General features: G+C 35.0%; 1 protein-coding gene across 6 annotated transcripts in view; it reads left to right on the top strand.

Moving 5' to 3' along the window:
- Positions 1-24,438, top strand: part of Ten-m (Tenascin major) — a 627,474-nt gene that overhangs the window by 399,400 nt on the left and 203,636 nt on the right. For all 6 annotated transcript variants that reach the window (XM_053744007.1, XM_053744005.2, XM_064435939.1 and 3 more), the window contains one exon: positions 23,215-23,421. Coding sequence is in view for 5 of the 6 variants with exons in the window: in XM_053744005.2 (XP_053599980.1) it covers positions 23,215-23,421 (207 nt within the window). In the remaining variant the exon portion in view is untranslated. The remainder of the gene's footprint in view (positions 1-23,214; positions 23,422-24,438) is intronic.

The raw sequence follows: 24,438 nt of genomic DNA, 5'->3' as shown, positions 1-24,438 counted from the left end.
ATTATCAATATGAACCTTATAGTGCGGAGACCATATTGGGCTACCGTATTCTAAAACACTTCTGACCAGCGTATAAAAAAGATAAAGAAAAGAATGAGTGCATTTGAAGTCTTTGGTAGATCTAAAAATAAACCCAAGAAGTTGATTTGCTTTTTGCACTATGTGGTGGTAATGTTCGCGAAATGTTAGTTTGTTGTCAAAAAGAATCCCGAGATCTTTAGCAACATGTGTCCTCTTTAGGGACTGGCCGTCAATGTTGTAATCATTAACGATCCCATGACGCTTGTTAGTGAACGTAATGACGAAACACTTGTCAATATTAAGGTACATTTGATTAATTCTGCACCAATAAGAAACAGCCGTTAGGTCTTTCTGTAAAAGATTACAGTCATCTAAAGAGTTTATTGTTTTAAATATTTTCAAGTCGTCAGCGTATAAAAGACATTCACATGATATATCCTTTATGAGGTCGTTAATGAATACAACAAATAATAGCGGTCCCAGATGAGACCCCTGAGGCACACCTGATGTTATGTCAGCGGGAGATGAGGTGTAACCTCTCAAAGCCACCAACTGACTTCTTTTATTCAAATAGGAGGCCAACCAGCGAAGGAGACTACCATGAATACCATAGGAGGAAAGCTTGTTACAAAGTAGTCTATGATTCACTTTGTCAAAGGCCTTCGAGAAGTCAGTGTAAATAGAGTCAACCTGACCCCCTGCGGCAAAACTTTTGCACAAATAGTTTTTATATACCAGAAGATTAGTAATGGTTGATCTACCTTTAATGAATCCATGTTGTTTTTCTGATATCAGAGGCTTGAAATGGCTGTATAATTGAGTGTATACTAGGGATTCGAAAAGTTTTGCGAAACATGACAAAATACTTATGATTAGTTTATGTTATAGTATTGTTTATTTACGTAATAGAAAACTGCTTTAATACATATTTATTTATGATTTAATAATGCTATGTGGCAATTTATCAGGCATAATGACACGAATCATAGTTGTACAGAAACAAAATATCTAATATGAGTTTATAATCGTAACATAATAATTTATAATTGTAAATTTATTAAACTTTCAACTGCTTTATTACACAATTTTTTTAAAGATTTAATAATGCTATGTGAAGGTGTCACACACACACACACATCAGGCGTAATGTATGTATGCATTTCAATGGATTTGTTATACATGTCACACGTGATTTTTAACTTAATTAAAACAGATTTTTTTTCATCTCATTTTTATTTACAAGTATAATGACATGTGTCATTGCTATACATTGCAAACTCGCCCCTATTACCGTGGCATAAAGATCTAGATCTAGCAGGGTAATTAACGGTCAAATATACATTGGCGATCAATGTTTTGAATTGTAAATATATGCCGATTGAAATATACAATCTAACTTTTCCATTTGTTAAACCGGCGCATATTTCCGGATGTGGTCCATCAATATTTTTACATGCGTTGTCTGAAAAAAGCGGCATTTTTAAAAAAGTCACATAAAACTTTGATCATATCAGACAAAACAAGTCAACTTTTTAAATGATTTTATCTGATTCCAACTGGGAAATTAAAATTCACACTCGCCGATCTCGTGTTGCGTAGTTAGCATGAGTGCTTTTATTTACTGTAATAAAAAAACCAGCAATGTTTTAATAATCGTTTTCTTTTAACTATTATTAGGTGCATGGACGATTTATACGGACATTCGCTTCGTAAATTAAATAAACTATCAACTTCATATTCACAACTCCAATAAATTAGCTGAAACAAGTCAGTCGTTCAAAATCCCAAAATCCCATTCAGTCGTATACAAAATCAATGTCTTTCTATTCTTGTAACGAAACAAATGTGGACCGTACACTGAAAATCGGCTTCCTGCATCGAATGCAATAGACAGAGAGGTGGTTATGATTTGCCAGGCGCGAGACAGGGACGGGAGATATGCGGACAGTCTGAGACGTGCACGGAATTGCAAATGCGCGCTAGCAAATTCTACGTCATTCCAATTTTTTCTTTTGTTTCACTGTGTTAAGCAATTTCGGCGACGCAGAGTATTGTAATATTATTATCTCGTTTACTAACGTGACATGAGTCATAGTTACACAGGAACAAAATATCTATACATCTTCATAGTAGTATTACTCAAGGCTTTTCATTACGTGGAATGAAACAACACACACAACAAGTTTCTTGACACTATTAATGGAGTGGTTAGACATTGCCTCATTCATTTCACACACAAGTTAATAATCAACCAGTGTGCAGGTTTCCTCACGATGTTTTCCTTCACCGGAAGCAAGTGGTGGTCTATGAAATTCTATAACGTACGAAGTTTTAATATGGTACCTTGCTTAGATCCATTATGCGAAGTTCCAAGTTAATATCAACACTTTGAAAAAGTGCTCGTAAGAGGTTTTTGTATTCGTTATAACTAATTTTAAGGTGGGTTGAACCGTCAACTTTGACGTTAACTTTAACATGCGCAGAAAAACGCTACTGCATTTTGTCTAAACGTCGCGCCGGTTAAAATCAACGTCAAATTTAACGGTACAAGGAATTTTGAAATTGAAACGAGTCAGGAGAATACTAACTTTTTTAAATATTTAAATTTAAAATTCGAATGCGACGTTCTTTTATTGATTTGTAATTTATTTTTTACAGTTGACTCGCTGTGTCGGAAATGATCTGACGTCTAAGGTACATGAACTATTTATATCGTCACAGCTTAAATTGAGCACAAAGATTGAAATGCTTTTTTAATTAAAAAAAAAAATAGAGTACAGAGCACAGAGCACAAAATTACGGTTTAAGTGTTCAAAAATATGTTTGTCGAAATTTCCGGTAAATTGTGGAATTCTTACAAACACATTTTTGTGGAAATATATCGTCTTTAGTTAAACATGATTTAGCGTGAATGTTAATTGTTTTATAAATTTTAAATGTAAGTTTGGTACGGAAACCTTGATACTTGATTGGTTCAATTATGTAATTAATACACTCTAGGCATTTTGAATATTTTATGTCTCAAAATAACAAGGACAAAGTGTCTAATAAATTCTATAAAAATATTCTCACAAAACAATATATACAAAAATAAATTGACGTCCTTGGAGAAAAGGCTGCGGTGAAGTTTGTTGAGCCGCTTCTTCTTCACCTGCGCTTTCGGAAGCCGGCAGTAGATTTAGTTTAAGTAGTTTTTTGACGTCAATAAGTGATGTATATCGTCCTAAATAGAATAAAGAATTTTGAATTTGAATTTGAAGCAACAGTTAATCCTATCAGACAACACGTTTAGAATGCAGTTGGTGCTGCTGCGAATACGTTGCATTAACGACGCCACACACATTTTATATCATATTATTTTTTGTAAAAACATAATAAACTATACCTTCCTCAGGAATCACACTATCTGTTGATCGAAACCGCATGAAAGTAGTTTCTGAGTTTTAAAATATTCCTTAAAAAAATATACGTGGCGATAAAAACACCCTAAATAAAGAGATAAGGTATAATTATTCATTTTTCGGCTCTCTACACCCGAAAACGTTTTCTATTCCCGCACCTTCACGAAATATGGTCTTTCATAACGCGGCAGAAATAATTTAATGTTACCCAGAATATGTTTAAAATGGCCCACTGTGTGTTTTCATAGGTATAGAAGTTCAAAGAAAAAACTGACTAAGTGTGAATCGAAGTCAAGTCAAAAAAAAAGCACAAATATAATAATTATGGGTCAAGAACATTCGCTATAATGTTTTAATAAGTTATTTATAGATCGACTTAAATTGAAGAATTATTTCAGTCGTATAATACCGGCTCCACACTATCGTCGAACAGTTTGCCGGATTCGATATACATTGCCTGGTTCATTGCGGTAAATAAAAGTACTAATACTAATTACCTACGCAATGTTCACGCATTCGCGTTGGCATGTGTCTGAGTTTGGCGACAGTGTGGAGCTGGCATAAGAAAACCAAGTCTACCGCTGATTTTCAAAGCGCTGCGCTAGTGAAGAAGCAGCACCCCAAACTTCACCGCAGCCTTTTCTCCAAAGACTTCAATTAAGAAAATGTGGGTCTTATAAATCTTATAAATTTTTGCGATTCACTGTTGTTTTACTACTACAAGTCAACTTGGGTAGTAGGTATGTTTGTAACGCGATAACTTTCGAACCGTTGGTCTGGTTTTATTGAAATTTAAAAGGTATGTAGGATCTGTCAATAGAATTTTTAAGTTCGTGGGGCATCAAAATCGGTTCAGTCGTATTTGAAATATTCACAATTTTGTAAAAACTCGTCAAAAATTTATTGTGTTCGCGAGGTCCAAGTTCGCGGCGAACAACTAGTATTTTTAAGTTATTATTTACAACCGTATGCAGCCTGATATATGGGCCCACATTCTTACAACCTGGATTCCAACCGACGGGTACAGAAAGCTAGGTAGGACTAAGACTAGATGGTCGAATGAGCTTAGGACATTCGACATTGGATGGAGAAGACCAAAGAAAGAGACACATGGAAAGAGAGAGGGAAGGCTTTTGCCCAACAGTGGGGTATGTTATAGCTAAAAAGAATTACACAGGGCTGGTACACCGCTAGCAGAGGTGGCGCCCTCTCACATTGAATCATCTCTCCTCCAGAATATGTAAAACAGGGTCAATTTCGGCCTCTCCCGCCATTATTGCCCGACTTCCTTATCTCCTTTCGAGGTATAAATCAGTATTATTTCGCCCGCGAATATTATTTTCCATATCTAATCAGCAAGAAATATGGGCGCGATAGAGGAATTGTATTTATGATAGGTTCTTGTGTTGGCATATATATTTTTAATAGCAAACACGCGAAACATGGCCCACCGGGCGGAAATTGGTCACCGAAACGACATTCTTAATTCAAATTTGAAAACACAACAATAAAAATACGAACGAACCAACGCAACGGCGTATCGACCATCGATTCTGTATCGAATGATATCGACTCGGTCGAATTACGTGCGGTCGGCATGGCGGTCGACATTTGTGGTTTTTCGCGAGTGGTGACCCTGTTTTACTCGATGCTTCACCTTGCTGCCGTTTATAAATATTGACATATTGTTGATGAATTTATTATACTTCTCATACTGGTTTAGTGTTAAACTAATAATAATGAGATGAATTCTGGAATACCGGTCGATTCCACAATTTTTTCATCTCATTAATATTTTCAAAAAGAAGTTAAAAACACTGTGTTTAACTACTTCTAAATGTCTGTCAATGAAAAGTCCAAGTTGAATCCTATATATGAGCTTGAAGGTCGATTGGCCTACTTAGTTATTATAGGCCACAATAATTTATTGCATCGTGATAAATCTGCACACTATTATAGAAAAATATGGGTCACTTACCTGTAATTATCGACAGAAAAGTCGACTACAGTTTCCGTCTAGTAGTAGACTTTTTTAAGACGAGTGCGAATCGACCCGCGCTCCAGCCAAATCATCACTGACATATTTTTGTGTCTATTTCTCACGTTACTTTTTAACAAACGAGCACACTGGTTTGCTATATATCTTACAGTTGTTTATACGACTACCACTAGTAAAGTAATCATTATATGAGATGCTTTTAGGTGAATAGGATCTGACACCAGTGATAGTAATAACGTACTCAATAAGATGAGTGTATATTTGAAAATATTTAAGTACTTTTTGGTGCTAAAATCTATAAAATATAACGTCATAAAAAAAATCACTAAACCTCATAATCTTGTTATTCTAACCTTTGACAAGAAAAGGCGAGAAAAAAGCCGTTTTCTTTGGCAGAAGCTATGTAATGCGCTAAGTGTTTTCGTTGTCCTAACAAAACAAATTGGAATTAAAAGCTTACTCTTTCATTCCCCTCTTTCACTGAGTTAGTATAGCTTTCGTAATAGTGCGCGCGCTGTGGCAGAACGCGGTTGCTCTGGTTCTGTCACCTTGAATGAATTGTCACGGGTTTATATGCTGAACGATGGAAATACAGTTATCAGCACACTTGGTATGACAACTGAAAACTCTTTGTAAAAGTAAATAAACTTTTTAAACAGAGACGTCGTCAGAGTTATGTCATTTCTAAGGGTTGAGAAGAGGCAAATCCAAAAAGTACTGGCTTGATGTCCTCAATGATAATTATGGGTGCCGGATTTGATTGACAGCTAAGGGGAAAAACTAGGAGAAGCTGGAAAAACAACCGTAATAACGCTCAGGTGAGAGAGAGACACGTTACGATATGTCTTGAATGACAAGTTACGATACTTCTTGGACTTATGTGCTGTAGCGGTGGATTCGCAACAAGTTTAGGTTGATGTGCTGACTGTACACTTTGCTAAACACGTTCTATATACAAGTTATTCTTAGGCCTCAACTGTTATTGTTTTCTGTAGTAAAACAGGCGGGCGATTGACCTTAATACAAAATAATGACGTATGATCCCTTTGTATTTGATTTTGTTGAAATAAAGATTATTTTTGTTGGTTTTACTTTATGCGTTCAAGAAAATTGTTTACCTACTTACTAAACAATCATGTGTCAATATTATGATTGCAATTATCATATAATGTACGATTAACTTTATCTACTTTTTCAATTGATTTTGTCAATAAGTATCCTGCACGGAATTCTGTTATTTAAAGGCATTGTTTAACCACTTTCAAGTACAATTTTAATAAAACTGTTTCTAATATTCTTGTTCTGATTGAGTATGTTATTGCTAGCACAGGTATCAGATTTTTTTCTTGTCGCTTAAGGACTTTTACCGAGTACCTACCGTGCAGATTTTCCTATGACGTTTTCCTTCACCGGAAGCAAGTGGTGATCTGTGAAAATTATATCTTCATAAGTCAGATTGGGGATGGCCTAGGACAGAGATGGTTGGCGGAGACGGAAGGAGGCCTATGCCCAGCAGTGGGTCACGGAGGGCTGCAGATGATGAAGTCAAATTGGTGTACGAACTCAAGTGTAGGATTCGAACCTGGGATTTTTCGCATAATTTCAATAGCAGCGTACGAATTCTGAAATTCCCAAATCGTCACAAACTTTGTACATTCGTAATCCAGTAATGCAAATCTGCCATAAATTGTCAATGAAGGGAGTCCGCGATAGTTCCATAGATTTATTGAGCAAGTTTTAGATGGAAAAAGTTGTAATCCTGCCTCTACGCATCGCGTCGGACGATTCTTCTAGATCAATTGAATTAATTTATTGTCCCTATGGCGTCTGAAGATATTCATTTGTTCGTTGGTATCTAGGTCTTGAGCGGTCCTTTTTGCAATCATAATTTTGACTTTAACTTTTTTACAATCGTAACACAGTCGTGTTCCAGTAGTACTGTAATTCTTCTGTAGTTTTATAAGAAACTGACTGCCCGCGGCTCTGCCCGCGTGAATATTGGCACCGGCAGTCTGTCGGGAACCATTCTTCTCATCTACATGTATACAAAATTTCAAGAATATTTATTGAATGGAATGGAGACACGATCGGTTTTTAAGCGGAAGTTTTAGTCTTCGGGGTGTCACAGCCAACAATGCTCAAACAAATGAGATTAGTGTTTTTCGAAATTGCATGAATTGTTTTTATTCATAACGTTTCATATCTACAAACTTGCGAATATGATTTAGCTTTACAACAATCAAGTTTACAACACCATACCCACTCCCCCTTTTAAGGAGAGAAAGCTCCAAGCCGTACTTGACGAAAGCTGCTCCATCGATATGGCTAAAAGCTCAGTAAGACCATGTCGTCGCTATATCGGGCAGAGGTGACATACATGCATGATATCTTGATATTTTGTAGTGTTGATTGGGCGAGTGTGTTTTATAAATTTATTGCATAAAACAGTCCTTGCTTCCCGCTGTCTGTCTGTCTCTATATATGCTTGTCTTTAAAACTATGCAATAGATTTGGATGAGGTGTTTTAAATAGATAAAGTGATTCAAGAGGATGGTTCATCTGTATAATTTATTATGGTTTAACAGAGCGAAGTCTAAAGTTATCGATAATATATTATTATCATTTGGATAATAATCATTTGGAAATGTTTGGGGCCAAAAAAAAATAAATTTTTGATTTTAATGTCTGTTACATGTTGATTCGTAATGTTCTTCATTAATTTCTTGGATGTTTCAACTTTGTACATATTTTTTTAAACGTTTGAAACTAAATAAGAATGGATGATACCTATCTATATTCATATGTTTAAATAATAGTTCAATGATGTACCTACTAAGTCGAAAAATCAAGAAATTAATAAAGAACATATGAATCAACTACAATGTTGAATGTACTTGTAACTTGAATGTAATTGATTATTTTTCTTGCATGATTTACGCGAGTTTGGATACCCCTGCACACAAATAAAGAACTTGATATTTAAAGAAGCAAGTCACAAATTTATACGTCAAACAATAATCTCGTTCAAGAGTCACCAACTTCGCTCCGTTATTGAAAATATATCGGCCGCTGTTACAAAGTCACTCTTTGTGACACCATTCGTTCCTTTTTTTTTGTGTTTTCTATTTTCAAATTTCGTAGAAAGACCCAATTTATAGGACCGTTTAATATAAATTGAATGCCGCCTTAGGTTATGAATTGAAATTTAAGAACACAATGATCTTTGACATTTCCGGCTATCATTTAATGTTTTTTAACTGTTACTGCCAATTGTCAAGTAACAGTTAACAATAAGCATTAGTTAGTGTATATTTTGTGCTAAGTTTTTCACATATTACTAATCATTCATTCTTTTTCACAGACTATATAAAACATAAACAAAGTCTTGGTCTTATCAGAAATATAATAAATTTAAAGTTGAATCAAAAAAAAATATTCACCTTTCTTATTTATAGGTCTTTAAACACGTCTTGGTTCTTTTGAAATCATATTCAATAAATAAAATACAATACAATAAAATGAAACCTCAAAAAAACCTAAAAAAGATGTGTGCCGATCAAATAGCTTGTTACATAAATGGTAAATGATTCCAATATTCTGGTAGATTTCAAAGAATCCAAGACAAAGCGAAGGCAGACGCCATTTCATTCCAAGCTAATTAATTAACTATTAAATTGTGAAATTGCCACCTTCTTTTGTCTCTCGCTTAGTATTTTCCCGATTTTCTTTTTTCTTTAACAACACCTACTTGCTATAAAACGATTACAATAGTTTCTTTTTGAAACGTTTTATATTTAAAATATTTTACATACAGATCCATTACATTTATTTTTAATCTCAAGTGGTTTCGTCCACAGCCAGAAGTTAAATTTCCGAATGCACTTAACATATAAAACTAAGCAGAACTAATGTAACTGGCACAAAAAATCACCCTAAATCACTCGCATTCGTCTTGTAAACGTCAGTTCCAATTAGTTTAAAAAAACAAAACATGTGATAGCAATCAACCAGTAAAGAGCCACGCAGTAAATCACATGAGGACTAAATACGTCATCGCGGGAATAAAGATGGCGGTGCTGTTTCAAAATTCGAACGCGGAGTGAATGGGAACGAACGTAATATGGAGCGAATGGGTCCCCAGTCGACAGTTCCGTAGCAAGGAACGCATATTTTCTATGACATTCTGATAAGCACCGACGTTCCATCTGCATTGTTGCAGCGCAGTTTCAACGTTATTGCCAAATACAATGCTGTTTAAACAGACACGACGTGTTTTGCCGCTGAATTTAAATTTTATAGGTCCGATGATAAAATGTATTTACTTCTGTTTTCGCTTTCCAGAAAATGTTGATTTAATTTAAGTATAATTTTCAAAATGTTTTGATTGGTTGTACAGTAGTCATATATTGTTAAAACTTTTAAAAATCTATAACTAGTATTAGCCCTTTTACGCCAATTAATTTCTTATTCAATTACTTAAGATTTGAAAGTATATTTTCTGTTCGAATATAGCCAAATAATTCAGCGCAGGGAGTTCCATATATATATGGCAGGAAATTATGCTAAACCAACCCACATTGTCATTCAAACTTCTCGTACTATAGCACAATGCAAATTGAATCATTGAACGCTGAACATAAAGGACTACACACACATAATATTAAGCTTAACCACATGCATCTCATGCACGTTAAAACAATTGTTACCAACTTTTCACTATAACTTTTGATTCTATTAGAAAGGTATACTTATTTAATTTAAATCAACTCCTATTAAATCTTAGTAAAAAAATCTCTATCATGCCAGGAGTCGCGCTAGGATATGGCTGCACAGGAGTGGAGTCTTTGGACAACTGCAAGGGAGGCCGGGTGGTGGAGCCTGGTAGTTGTGACAAGGTCAAGGTACCATGACCTGTTGTCAAGATATTATTAACATAGGCTAATAATCTTAGTAAAGTAAAGTAAAGTGAAAAGTGCTTTATTTTCTCCAAAACGCTAATGAACATAACAGTGAGACTAATTAAAGAAGTAATGTGTACTGCAGCGTGCTGGAGACTGGTGCCTGATATAGGCGAGCCTGTGTCACAGTACACCAGTGCTCTCACATCTGGATGGGTTTGATACCACAATGTAACATTTTGGAAAGGAAGCCTGGATATTAATAAAAACAAAATTAAGCAAACTTCATTATTACTTATTAACTAAGGTTAAAGACAATACAATAATAAACTGTAGGAGTGTACTTACACTGTAGAATAAAGATAGCAATAAAACAAGCTGATAAGCTTGAGGGTATAAACTTAGAAGGTAAACATATATAACAGTAAATTCAGGGAAATACTTATTAATAGTCACGTTAGTTATATGTCAGGGTGCAGTAAATTTTCAGTGTTGTCATAGTCAAGTGATTTCAAGAATTGAGAGATTTTTTGTTTGCAGGAATATTTAGGGAGCGGTAGGATACAGAGTAAGGAGTGTAATTTATTATATAAAAAGGGTCCACTAAAACAGAAAAAACGGTGAGCAAACAAGTAGAAAATTAGTAGATGCATGAATATTTAATTTGATGTTAGCAGAACTAGGTGTAAACCTAGCCTGATGTTTTCAATGATATGCATGACAGTGCAATGCCCTGATTTGAGCATGACAATTATCGTGCGAATTCGAAATTGAAGTGGGAAGTGATCTCTTGACTCCACGATGCTTCAAAACTAATAAAAGGGAAGTGAGAGATGTCTGATCAATTTGGTGACTCGGATAAGGTAGCTCTAGCAACCATGCTTAAATTTAACTTCAAATATCCAGGTCCAGAAGTAAACCTTTACATCAAAGACAGCCGAGAACCAATCATGTGTAGGCGGATATTTTTAAGTATGCAATGTGTTTTTTGTAAGTAAAGAACCAGGCCTTAGGTTATTACTTTTTAGTTCCAATTCGAGCCAACTCTACGTAACCGTAAAATTCAGGGAACTATTTTTAAATTACGTTAATGTGTGGGACGGTATCATCTATAATTCGAGAAAGGCCGTGCCGCTTTTTTGCACGACTTAGCGGGGACACTCCCTTGCCCCCAGATAATTAAATGCCAGTAATTCCGGAGTAAAGAATTTACGCACAATGGTCCAAATGCGATAAAAAATATCAGCGATCAAATCGCGTTGCCATACGAACGGTTAACGGTAACGGATCCAGCGCATTTTTAACGCGCGTTGAATATACGCTCGTGCGAGTGGGGGTAATTTTCATTAATTTTCAGCGACGTGGCTCGTCTCTAGGATATTTCGGTTTATTGTTCAAAACGAGACATTGGTTTTTTTAGTGTGCATTTAGAACTCCAGCGCACTCTCGGCTGATTCAATATTTATGAGGATTTCGGTGCATGTAAATTTAGAAACAAAAAAAACGCTTTTTCGGTAACAATCTGTTGATTTCTGAGGGGAACGAACTTTAACGGATTTTTATTGTTTTCACAGTATAAACTCTGACTGGAAACCAAAAATCTTAAAGTGTCTTTTGCTTTTTGATGCCTATTTTGATTTTATACAAACTTTCACCGATTATAGTTATTTGGGGGATTTAAAATCGTAAACGCAATATCTACTACAGGTAGAAATTTCTATAGAATTAAGTAGGTACCTTTGAACTTAGTTTCCTATCAAGTTAATATTGTAAAATATTTTCACTTTTATGTACACAAATAAATAAATATCGGCTCGCTATAGTGACCCACATTATGTTAACAAAATAAATAATAATTCAGCTTCACACACAATTGTTTGAATTCTCTTGTATATTAACATCGCTCATAAACATAAAATTTGCTTGTCACTAAAATAAATAAACATGCAATCGCTTTTATGAACACACATCCGAATCAGATTCAGCACCAAAACTGTATCAATATACATAACCTCAAAATTGTAAAATAAAAGTATTCGCTAAAAGTGGCACTTGACAACCAGTAAAATTGACACCTCTCTATCGCGTTACTGAAGTGAAATCTATATCCAGAGGGTTCACTGTAAAATGGTAGATGTATTTTTATTTTTCTCCACTATCATGGCGGCTCTCCCTGTATGTTATGTTGTAAAGTGCTCTGTCCTATGGGATCTGGGATGTTATCGCTTGCACTTATCACATTTTATGAGTATTAAGAGTTTCAATCAAGTTTGTGTTGGCTCGGGCGTTGGATCTGATAAATTCTGTAAATATTTACGCTTTTATCTTTATTTTGAGAAATGACTAAGGAGATAATGAAATCGGAATAGCTCGTGTTTTTCATTTATTGTTTTGAAAACTAGTTGCGTGCCGGGTTTTCGCTCCTGTGGAAATATTGGGATGAAAAGTATGCTATGTTATTCTGAAATGATCTAAATTTCTGCTGGTGATAGAATTTTTAAAATTGGTTAAGGTTCGGAAACACGTACAAAAACTTCATTTTTATAAAATTTGTGTAATATTGTACAAGTGTAGATTGTCTAGAAGTATAGTTTGGTGTAAATGAGGCTAAGAATTAACTTTGAACCTGTACTTTATATTTTGATAAAGATATATCTTCAGATATCTTCAGATATATCATGCATTATTTATGAAACAAACTATCTTTAACGATTAAGTGAAATGACAAGAAGACGAGTTAATAATAAAGGTGCAATCCACAGACTTATATAACAACCTCAAGGTGAAAACAGAACATACAATATTTTTAACAAGCCTACTTACATACAAAATTGAGCAAACTGACAAAATGGGAAATGTGGTGAAAATCGACACAATGAATTAGGATGGAAAACGAATTCCAACTACTGAATTCGGTCGCATAAATTGCTAATGCCGCTTCGACCGACATACAATGATAAATTGGGCTAAGCTGGCCCCGCAATTACTTGATTATTTGCTCCCAATGTTAATACAAATATCTAATTATTATCTAAGTAGCTTTGCCCGCGACTTCGCCCGCGTGAATTTAGAACTAACATGATTTTCATACAAACTTTTGCCCCCCCCCCCCCCCCCCCCCGCCTTTACAGTCATAAGGGGGTTGAGTTTTGAAAAGCCTTTGCCTTTGTTTGAACGGGGTTCTTTACCTATCTACATGCATACTAAATTTCATCAAAATTAGTTCCCGTGGTTTAGCCATAAAAGCGGAACTGACATATACTCGTAGACCGACAGACTTCCACATTCATTTATAGTTTTTGTATGGATGGATTAAGGATTATTTATTTATCAATCGCAAGTATACATTACGATACATGTATAATTCCAAATCAATTATCAAATCATTCTTATTATTTCTATTTTTGAGTCTCTTCTCTTGCTTAATATTCTAGTAAATTTAGCTTATTAATAATCTTTTAGAAGCCAATAGTATGATTAACGCCTTCCCTTTCTATTCTTAAATGTTTATTACTTGACTCGAGCTCTCCGGTCCTTTTATTTTTATGCTCCATTATTGACATAAATTAAAGATCCGGCCCGACCGCACCACATGCGCCCTTATTAGGGTTGTGTCTATCTCTTTCGCTCCTCGATCCCTACAAATCGTGTTTATCCTTCAGCTTAGAGCAATCACTAAGCGAGGTAGTAGTAAAACCACATGCGTAAATTATTTAGCCCTAGTCTCATTACTGCTACTACTCTGCCTGATGGCATTACGAGTAAGATGTTGCGTATAACCATTAAACTGGTTAGTGTATTTATAGATATATTGTCTTTACGATGTGATGGAAATATGACATTGTATAATTGTTGTAATGTTACACTTATTGTGATCGTAGAATGATTATTTCAAGATGTAGGTATTTATTACGTAATACAAGCGTTTAATACGTTTAATACAAGCGAGGTTATTGTAACATTTGTTTTTGTTATAATTTATTTTTGGATAATAATAAGAATTTGATGATACTGAAATCGAAATCCAATGAGATTTTATCAAAAGAAAACTTACGCGTAAAGAGACAGACGCTCAAGATAATCCGAATAAACAACAAAGTATAAATAAATCTTATACATGTTGAAATCCGGAAACTCATAAATTGCAAAGATTTAGGAACCGAACGTTTTCAATGGCACATTTATTTACACAAACAAAACATGAGAGTTCTATCTACTTGACCTCGATTCGTGGCAAATTCTCCCCGAACGATGCCACCGTCATACAACACGATCAATAACCGACAACGTAAATAAATCACTAAGTTTGGATCCACCTCAGCACTTTGGAACTTACCGCGGGGTTCACGCAGATCCTACTTTGATGTTAGATCATTACAAAGGTAAACAACAGACGCCTAATTAGCGGCATATAAGCGGATCGCATCGGTTTTCGGTTAGATCTCGCTAATCTACTAATTTAGTGACTGATGCCATTAATTTTCGAGTTCATTAACAGTGATTTGTGTACCTATTTGTATACGTTGATGAAGTTGTTCCATTGCGCCATTCATTTATTAGTGGTATCGTAATTTGGTCTTGATTAAATAGTGAATTGTGTCAATTCTCTGAGGAATTGCAAAAAAGCGTTCGGGAATCTCTAAAGTCCGAACAGTGACATAGTGGATGTCCCGTAGAGTACTGAGGCCAATCCGAGTCCCTGGAGTGGCGTGCCGTCACTCGCCGTAGCCCGTTTGACGCCATATGCGCCTAGTTCACAATCGAAACATCCTGTCTTCCAAACCGGAACAAGTAAATTCAAATCTTATTTACTTAACAACAAGGTGAACATTCGTATGTTCGTTCCACATAAGGGTGGCAGTGTCGGTATGGGGTGAAGTCCCAGAGGCGACGTACGGCACAGTCCTCATCATTTCCCCATTGTCTCGTTAGACAAAAATCAAAAACAAACACTGTCGGGATTTTCGGATCTAAGTTCTGGATGATTCCCGATGATTGTGATGATCGCATCGTGTTTATTTGTGGTTGATTGTACCTATGGGACCCGAACTCTATTATTTATCCTCGGATCGAATTATGTTGTTATAGGAACAACTGTTTGTTTGCTATTTCAATTGGTGTTCCTTATTTCATTTAGTAACAGCCACTTTATTGAAGCCAGATGAAGGACCAGAAAATTAAACTTCAATTTATAAAGGAAAAACTTTACAAAACTTCGTCATAAAAAGAATTCTTGCGAATGATTTTTATTTTTATTTCTATTTTTGTTTGTGAATCACTTTGTACGTTTATTTCCGAGTTTTATTTTATGTAAACATTAAATTTATTTACAGTCGCAACGGATTTTTATTCAATGTTGTGTGGTTGTTGGAATTTATTTGACAGGTCGCTGAAAAGATTTGTGTTGTTTCACAAATTGCTCTAAACTCGATTGCGTTTACACGTAAACGTCACTGGGTTCAGGATCGTGACTCACATTTTCAATATAAAGTTGTGTAAATCGTACCTACTTCAATATAGAATGCACAATTTTTGTTTTATTTAAGCACAAAACAACATTGAAGATTGAATAATGCGAATTTAGTACCTAAGTGATACAAACAAATAGCAGAAACTATTTTTATTGATGAATATAGACCGAGTTTTAATAATAAAAGGTAATAAACATGAGTTGAAATGCGCAGAGATTTTAAAATTCTATTTTTTATAAATAAAAATGGCATTCATAATTGAATTCCAGTCTGAAAATATTACATGTATACATAGTGTATTTTTAAAGCTGTGGTTTGATTTTCTCTTTTAATGAATGTGAGTTTTGACCTCGATGGCCGTAACAATGGTTAATATCAGACAAATCTATTGAACCTTATTTATTTTCCAATATAAAATGAATTTTAGTACCTAAATTTTCATCTATATCACGTCTGTCTTTTTATTTCATTTGAGAATTCCGTTTTTGCAAAGAGTACATTTGCAGCAGTCTTTTCCTTTAAGTCTGCAAATTGTTCCGAATTTAGCAGTCTTCTGAGCTCCGCCTTGCTCGATATTCACTGAGCTCCCTTGAATATCTGCATGCGTTCGCCCCCATGCATTGAATTACTGGAGATTTCCCCATCCTTTGTGTAAATGTAATTCTTTTCTTGAAGATTGCGCTTCCTAGTCTCGCGTCTCCATACGTGACCACAATACTTAAGCCGTTGTCTCCAGGACTTTTATGTCTATCATTTATTCTTTCGATAGACGACGTCAGCATTTGACAACTACAGTTCATGCCGAATAAATTGTCGGTGAAATTGCACGACTAAGATGTGAGTTACGGCTGTGGACGAGCCCTTCGACGGTTGTTTTACTTAGGTTCGACAGATTTATCGCTAGCTTTGTTTTTCACGAAAATTTCCGAGCACAAATGTTTTTCCAGTTCGATAATTCGAGATATTTGGTCTGTATTTCTGAAACTTGCTTGTTTTGGTATTAGTAAAGCAAGTGGACCTCGCAACTTTTTGATTATATTACTTTTCCATAATTTGTCTGTAATTTTACTTTATAAAATGATAGTTTTATTAATATTGTTTCGTTTAAGAAGAAAAACCATCCCCCGGTGAAGATTATTTCTAATGCCCGAGCTGGAGACGCAATAAACTAGAGCGATGATAATAAAAATGTTCAGCTTATCCTCGGTGTTTCCGCTGTAAATCCAAACGAAGGCATCAGCGATTCGCAACCTTACAGCCTTATATTAATGTCACGATAGAACATTTTAATTTTAATAAAACTGAACATCGGCACGACCGACCTATTTGTCAACCTTCTTTACTTTTGCTAGCATAAAATCATACAGTTCCTCTCATCGTAACTATAGTCAGTGAGGAGATATTCCCTTTCGAGCAACTGAAAACGACCTCTTCGATTACGGTGTTAAGACATACATTTCCGCGATAATCCTACTTCATGCACGTATGAAATATGAAATCGCCAAAGAGGCCACGCAGGATTTGAGCTTTTCTCTTTAAAGTAATAAAGGTGTATTTTATTTGAACATAGTAGGATTATATTTGGGATTTAGATGGCGAAACACGTAGGTGAACCATCGCTCATGTGACAAATTTCCACGTTTGCCTTAACGCGGTCCTCCGTGTTTAGAATATTATATGTTGAGCGCGAACTCGGAAGTCACATTGATTTACATTTGGGAAGAAAAGGGTCCCCGTCCAGGTGACCAAGTTCACCAAAGTTTGAAATGGGGACATTGTAGGTACAAAGAGTAAACCAAAGGTGAATCCATATAGAATGGTAATGAATGTGATTTTTTTTCCGAGAGGGATTGTGATGTAACCCCTAGGGATTAAATGTTTGCTGGTTCGTTTATGTATGTATTTTGGATTCAAATTGTAGTTTCTTTTTAGTAACGAATACTGAACAATACGTGCGGAAGGATGCGTGTTGACTGTGGCAGATTCTCGAAGGGTTTCTAACTCGCGGGGACGTGATTTCGTCGCGTAAGCAACGCCAATTGTATATTTATGAGTTCACTATTTTGTCGTATTGAGTATACATAATTTTATTTTCTCGTACGCTGTCAAAATCAGCATTCGAATGTTAGTGGCTGAACAGTGAAGCAAAATAAATTACATGTTTGAGTTGCTATAGATTTCATTGTACGTTGTCGATAGAAATAATCTTAGAAAATATTAAATATTTATTCAAGAATATCTCATATACACGAGACAGAACGAGGGCAGAATTTTCTAATATAAAGTCTGACGAATGCGCTCGGCATTCTGTGAATATTGAAGAAACGACATCGACTATTAAACATATTATAAGAAAACTGAGTTTCATAATAAGGTCAGCTATTGATGAGACTTTGTTTTCAATTCCTTTTTGTGACTAATTTTATTTGAATGCTATTGTTCTAACTGAAAATGGTTTGATTTGGCATTAGATAGAACAGCGGAATAGGTTAAAAACAAAATTGTACTAACATTCTTATTTATTGTAACTTGTTTTTAATATCATTCGTAATATTCTTGATAACATACTGAAGGCACATAAGATTGCGAGTCAAAAAATGTTTAGTCCTGGAAATCCCAAGTACCGTATGACATTGATTCGCGTTAATTTTGATCATCTAAAATCCCATCTCATACGTTAAAACAAGGGTTCAATTTATTAAAAAACGGTCAAACGTTATCGCCGCGGATGTCCTGCGTCAGTATCAATGTTTTATCAGAGGAAACAGACATGTTTTTATTTATGTTAGTCCCGTTTCGCCCACTGTATTCTAGATTCTTAGTTTTTGCCGCAAATTAGTTTAGTTTTACATTTTTGTGCGGACATACGTGATTGTTGTTTGTGTTATTTTAACTATCAAGTTTTCGATAGCGTTTTCTTGGATTTGCACCGATATTTATGTGGATCTGTGTGTGGATCTGTGATTGACTATAGTGACACTTCGATATTTTTGGAAATTTTATTCTTTAGTTTGGTAAGTGCTTGCATTATAGCACGATCATTATCTCTCTCGATTTCGGAAAAAATATTTTATTATATAATAATATATAATGTAATAACATTAAGCTTATTCTGTATGCTATTTTAAATGACAATGTCTACCACTGCCGTGGTTGGTTTCAGAAATAAAACTTAAAACTTCAAAACTCATTTTTTTTATTATTTCTCAAATTAATCAAGCGAGCTATTTCACAGCACCAGATTATGGGTTCTTCCATATTTTTCAGTGCATTTGTTCAACATTCACAATTAGCATTCCTTACTCGGGCCAGTAGTGGGGGGAGGGGGGATTGGCAAAAATTCTGCTTTAACGAGGACATTGTCGTTTTTGTTCCGGCTTTTTGAAGGGTTCCCGGATCCTTAATTATCGCATTGAGCAACTTTCGTACATCTGATTAGAACTGGATTATTGCATAGTAATGTTGAAAACTTTTGGTGATAGAAAAGGATTGGTGGAGGCTACGTTTTCATCCTCTATTTGTAGATATTCATTTAGTTTTTTGTTTAGTAGATAAAGAAAAATCATCACATTCCTGCATTGTCAATCAATAGGACACATCTACCACAAAATGTGTGTTTTCTTTTTTTTTAACGGTCCATTCATCTAGGATTTCATCATTTTTGATCCCTACAAAAAAGATGATAAAACTTAAATAAACAAAAGCATTATCACATAACAAAAATTCAGAATATATTTATTACGAAATTGAATGGTAACTAAATGTCGTACTCATCGTACGCGAATGACGTTCAAATAAAATCGCAAACGTAAATAAAACTAAAGTCTACTTCTTTGCTTGAAAACAAAATTTTCCGTAAAGAACATATTTCTTTTACTTTCCAAACAGCCGCATTCATACTTTTCTACGTATTTGCGAAACACGCGACCCACTTCAAAATGCCTCCACATGCAATCTGCATACTCAATTATGGAGTCCGTTAATGAGGTACATTCTGGACTAATTTTATTTTCTTCTCCTTTGAGCCTTTCAAGATGTTTGCCTTGAATTAAAAAGTTTTTGAGGCGCACTACGGTCCGAACGGACGCTGGCGAATCTCCTAATGACCTTATATAAAGACCGTACACACGATAACTAGGATTTAAAGCGAGCCAACTTGTAATGAGATGGTTTTCTTTTTAATTTCGAAGGCAAATTTTTAATTTTTATTAAAGAATGAAATTCCGTGGTTGGTATTCGAAGGTATTTTTTGACATATGTGTGTGGAAGAAATAAAAGACGCTCATATTAGAAAGAAGAGGGAAAGGAACACAAAAATTTCTATGAATAAAAGCAACGCTAATTAAAGAAAATTATGCTTATTAAGCGAACGTTCATCGTTTAATCATATTCATAAATAATGTGTGTATGTTTGTCTACAGAAATAGCTAGTTTTGTATCTACTAATGCATGGCATAGATTTTTTGGAAACAATATTTTGAAGAGAGTTTGAGTTTCCTCGTTTTGTGTAATAATATTGTAATTAAGAGTTCAATTATTGAATATCAAATGTCTTTAAATTTTAAATCATAATATGATACTACTTCATATTCTAAGTTTACCAAACTCAAAATCGTAATTAAAACAATTATTTTGAAAACGATAGCGTTAAAGCTGCAATTTGGGGGAGAAATTATGATAATTTATTTATTACGAAACTTGATACTACGAACGGTATGAAAGACTTTTAGACATATTAATCAGAGCCTCGCCACATTGATGCTAAAACAAAAATGAGAAAAATGCGCCTTACATATTCTGTGGAGAAAACCAATTCTATTGAAATTTCAACGATTTGGGTCTCAAATAAAATTACAGCATGTGGTTCTCGCTCTTTAATACGACCACTTCATATACTACTGATAATGTCGTACAAGGCGATTAAGGGATCTGCAGCTTTGAAGTCACAACAGTATTCTCAAAGAGAGTTGACGTAGCGCAGTAAGGCAGATATCGTAATATCAAAGTAGAATTTCTAAGACCAGTTTCTTTTTATATAAATTATTTCACCGTGGCTCAAATCAGAATCACGCGATTGCGTAAGAAAGATACGTCTAAGATCAACATGTAATTTCAATATTCGGGGTTCGATCTTAACTTGCTTCAATTTTCTTTATTCATTTTGTATTAAACCTTTTTTATTCATGGAACCAAAAAATCGTACGAGTATATCAACAAAAATATCTCACATTTTACAAACAAACCACACAAATATGAATCAGAAACCGTGGAAGATCTTAATAAAAATAAATAACGAAGGAAAAAAGAAGCCACATAAAGAAATATAGAAAGGTCCGTAATTAGAAATAATAAGGCTTCAAAACATGACAACGAACACAATGAGGACGCTCTTTCTACAAATTTTAATGTAAATGGGAGAAGGGAAGTGATCCTCTATGTAAATAATCGTCGAAGTGTGTTTACCGGGGTGGTATTTGATTTGAATTGGAACAAATCGTGGACAACATTTAGGATTTAACACCCGAGATTTAACACCCGATTTTGAGCGACTTTAAGCCCTAAAATAAGACGGGACTTAGGAATACAATAATGAAAATAACTTCAACTTTAATAAAACAATCTACAACAAACTCTGTAGGTATTTACAAGATAGAAGAAATTATTATATCCGAATATGCACAAGTTTTGATCGATATTTATTTAAATTAGATCAATTAAATTACTTTATCTACTACTAAAATTCTAGTCTAGATTTAGTACTTGAAGTATTGTTTGTTTGTGTCTTCTTTTTCTATCATATATTTTGTCCCATTTTCATCGATTTTGGGCAATATTTATTCTTCACACCTGTTGTTCTCTTAACATCATCAGACCAGCGAATTATTGGTTTTATTTATCCGCTTCACCTTTTCTGGCAACATGGCGATTGTAGGTTTAAAAAAGGTACTTCAAGACGTACCTATTCCTCATGGCTGAGGCTCGAGTGTAGGTTTCCTCACTGTGTTTTCCTTAACCAGAAGCAAGTGGTGGTCTATGAAAACCACATGAGATAAAATTGGTATTCAAACTCACGTGGCATGAGTAGGATTCGAATCTGGGATCTCCTTTCGGTTGACCATAATCGCTGCTTCGTGGTAGTTTACCATAACAATAAAGTTAGGACTGCATCACAGGTCTTTGTTAAATCAACATGAAGTCAAAAAGAAAACTAATATTGTGAATTTATTTTTCCAGAGCCTGTTAATTGAATGTTTTACTTTGTTGTGAATACTGGGCGAGTTGATTAACAAGGTGCCTCAAGATTTATAGTGGACCTGGAATGAGTTTATTTCTAAAACTAATTATATTTTTTTCTGGACTAACTCTTGAATCCGGCTTCACTTACTTTGCTTTACTTTTGAAAATTGCAAAGCTATACTAATAATAAAGATATTTTTAACTTTCAATTTGCAAAAAATCTGGCACTACATGATATATTAGTAAAATATAACAGATATTTTGATTGAAGGTCTTATAGCAAAATAAATTATACTAAATAATATAATTACTTCGTAACAAAAAAACTAAAAGAAAACCCTAAATTACTTATCAAGATGAGAATAAAAACACGTATATTCCACACAGAATCAAAAGTCAAAGAGCAAAGTAGCTGAGTACTGGCGCTAAGACCCATATTTTTCCCGCGCATTTCAGTCGAAGCATTACTTAATAAAGCCTACACATCAAAGACATACGCTTTGATTACAGGTAAAGTGACTTGGAGAGAATATTCATTCATATTTCCAACTTTTACCACTGGTTTATTTTTTTCTTTTCTGTAGGCAAATACGTGGGTATTATGAGGAAGGTCGATACTTTGGCTCTGTTGTATAAGGTTCATTTAGTATAAAATGTTTAACACATACGATATATTACCCTCTTTATGCATATTTATAAACAAGTCTTTTCCGTGTCATTCTACGTCTACTGAAATAAATACAGTTACTATGTCATTATATTAATATAATGAAAATATGATTTAATGGGGTGTCATTTAATTTAATTATCAATTTCATACATTAGCTTATTACTTTATGATCTTTTTTGATGTTTACATATTTTTCTAGTTTATTCCACTTTTGACGACCTCGGTGGCGCAGTGGTAAAGTTCTTGCCACTGAACCGAGAGGTCCCGGGTTCGAGGTTCGAGGTCGGGTCATGATGGAAAATGATCTTTTTCTGATTGGCCCGGGTCTTGGATGTCTGTATATGTATATGTTATAAAAATATAGTATCGTTGAGTTAGACCAATCAGACGACATGAATGGCTTAAGATCTCTCTGACGCATAGATGGGTTTATGTTTCTTCCGTTCGCGGCCGACTGTTTGTGAAGAATCTGACCCATACGACTATTAAAGCTTCAATGATTTTTCTATTGTTACAGGCCTGGGCCGGCTGCACCCGTACGGCTCGGGCAGCGGCAGCGGTTCTAGCAACGGCAGCGGCCGCCGGCGCACGCGCAGCCGCGGCTTGTCTGACTCGCCAACCGCCCCCACCACCCCCACCTCAGCTTCGGACAACGCCTCCGACGCAACTCTCACGGACTCCGAGTTGCCACTCGCGAGGGATTCTACGCTGCTCGTTCAAAACGGTACGTAACGCTCTTCTTTCTTTTGGAGCGCGTTATTGCTAACACGGGTTTTTCAGATTTTATTTCAGTTGCCAAAAGACTATGCTACACACTGATATCTAATGCCAAGTAGTCGCATACGAACTAGTAACTTACACCGTCAACCAACTGAATATAGCATATTCATGTAATGGTTAAGTCGTGCGCTTGTGATTCGATAGATCCCAGGTCCGAATCCTACTTATTTTACGTGAGTTTGTATACCAATCTATCTCATATATAGTAGTTTATATTTATCATTAAATATGTGTCAGACACCACTTGCATCCGATGAAGGAAAATATCGTGAGGAAACCTGAACTTTAGTTGTTAATTTATCATCTAGTGTGTTGGTTTCTTCAGCTATTAGCACGACTTCTTTCGCTCTGTTTTGACCACACTGTGCCTTACCTCATTTAATAAAATTTTAAGTGATAAATTCATCAATATTGTTCCTTCATCTTAGAGTATTTTTAAAGCGTTTAGCATAGAACAAATATACTCCACTTCTCACAGAAGCTGTAGTGTCAACAGAAATTCCCTTCCAACCTAAATCGGCCCTGTAATTTCGACTCGATGCCTCCTACTGAAACTGGAGTCTTTGTGTAACGTTTCCGATTTCGTGTGTCAAACGGCCTATCTATGTTGTTTCGAAACAATTGCTCTTTATTTTGTTTTTGCGATCTCTACACCAAAGATTTTTTCGACCTTCTCCGACCGGTGTTTTCGGCGATTGCTGCTTTGTTTCTAAACATTTCAACAGCTTTTCATTTATCGCGTGTGTTCTTATTTTATTTGTGACCAGTTTTTGACTAAATATAATTATGTTCATTATTAATTACTATTTTAAATAGGAATTAATAAAATATGAACAGACTATACTTAATTGTATCATTCGAAGAACATGCCAGAAAAATAATTACGTATTTAAAAGTAGTAAAGTATCTGAATATTGAATTACTGGTGCTCTGCGTATTAAAGGTTGGGAGGGTGGGCCAG

This window comes from Plodia interpunctella, chromosome 4 (assembly GCF_027563975.2).
Source record: "Plodia interpunctella isolate USDA-ARS_2022_Savannah chromosome 4, ilPloInte3.2, whole genome shotgun sequence".
NCBI lineage: Eukaryota > Metazoa > Arthropoda > Insecta > Lepidoptera > Pyralidae > Plodia > Plodia interpunctella.
Note: the sequence above shows the minus strand (reverse complement) of the source record. Positions and strands in the feature narration are given on the sequence as shown.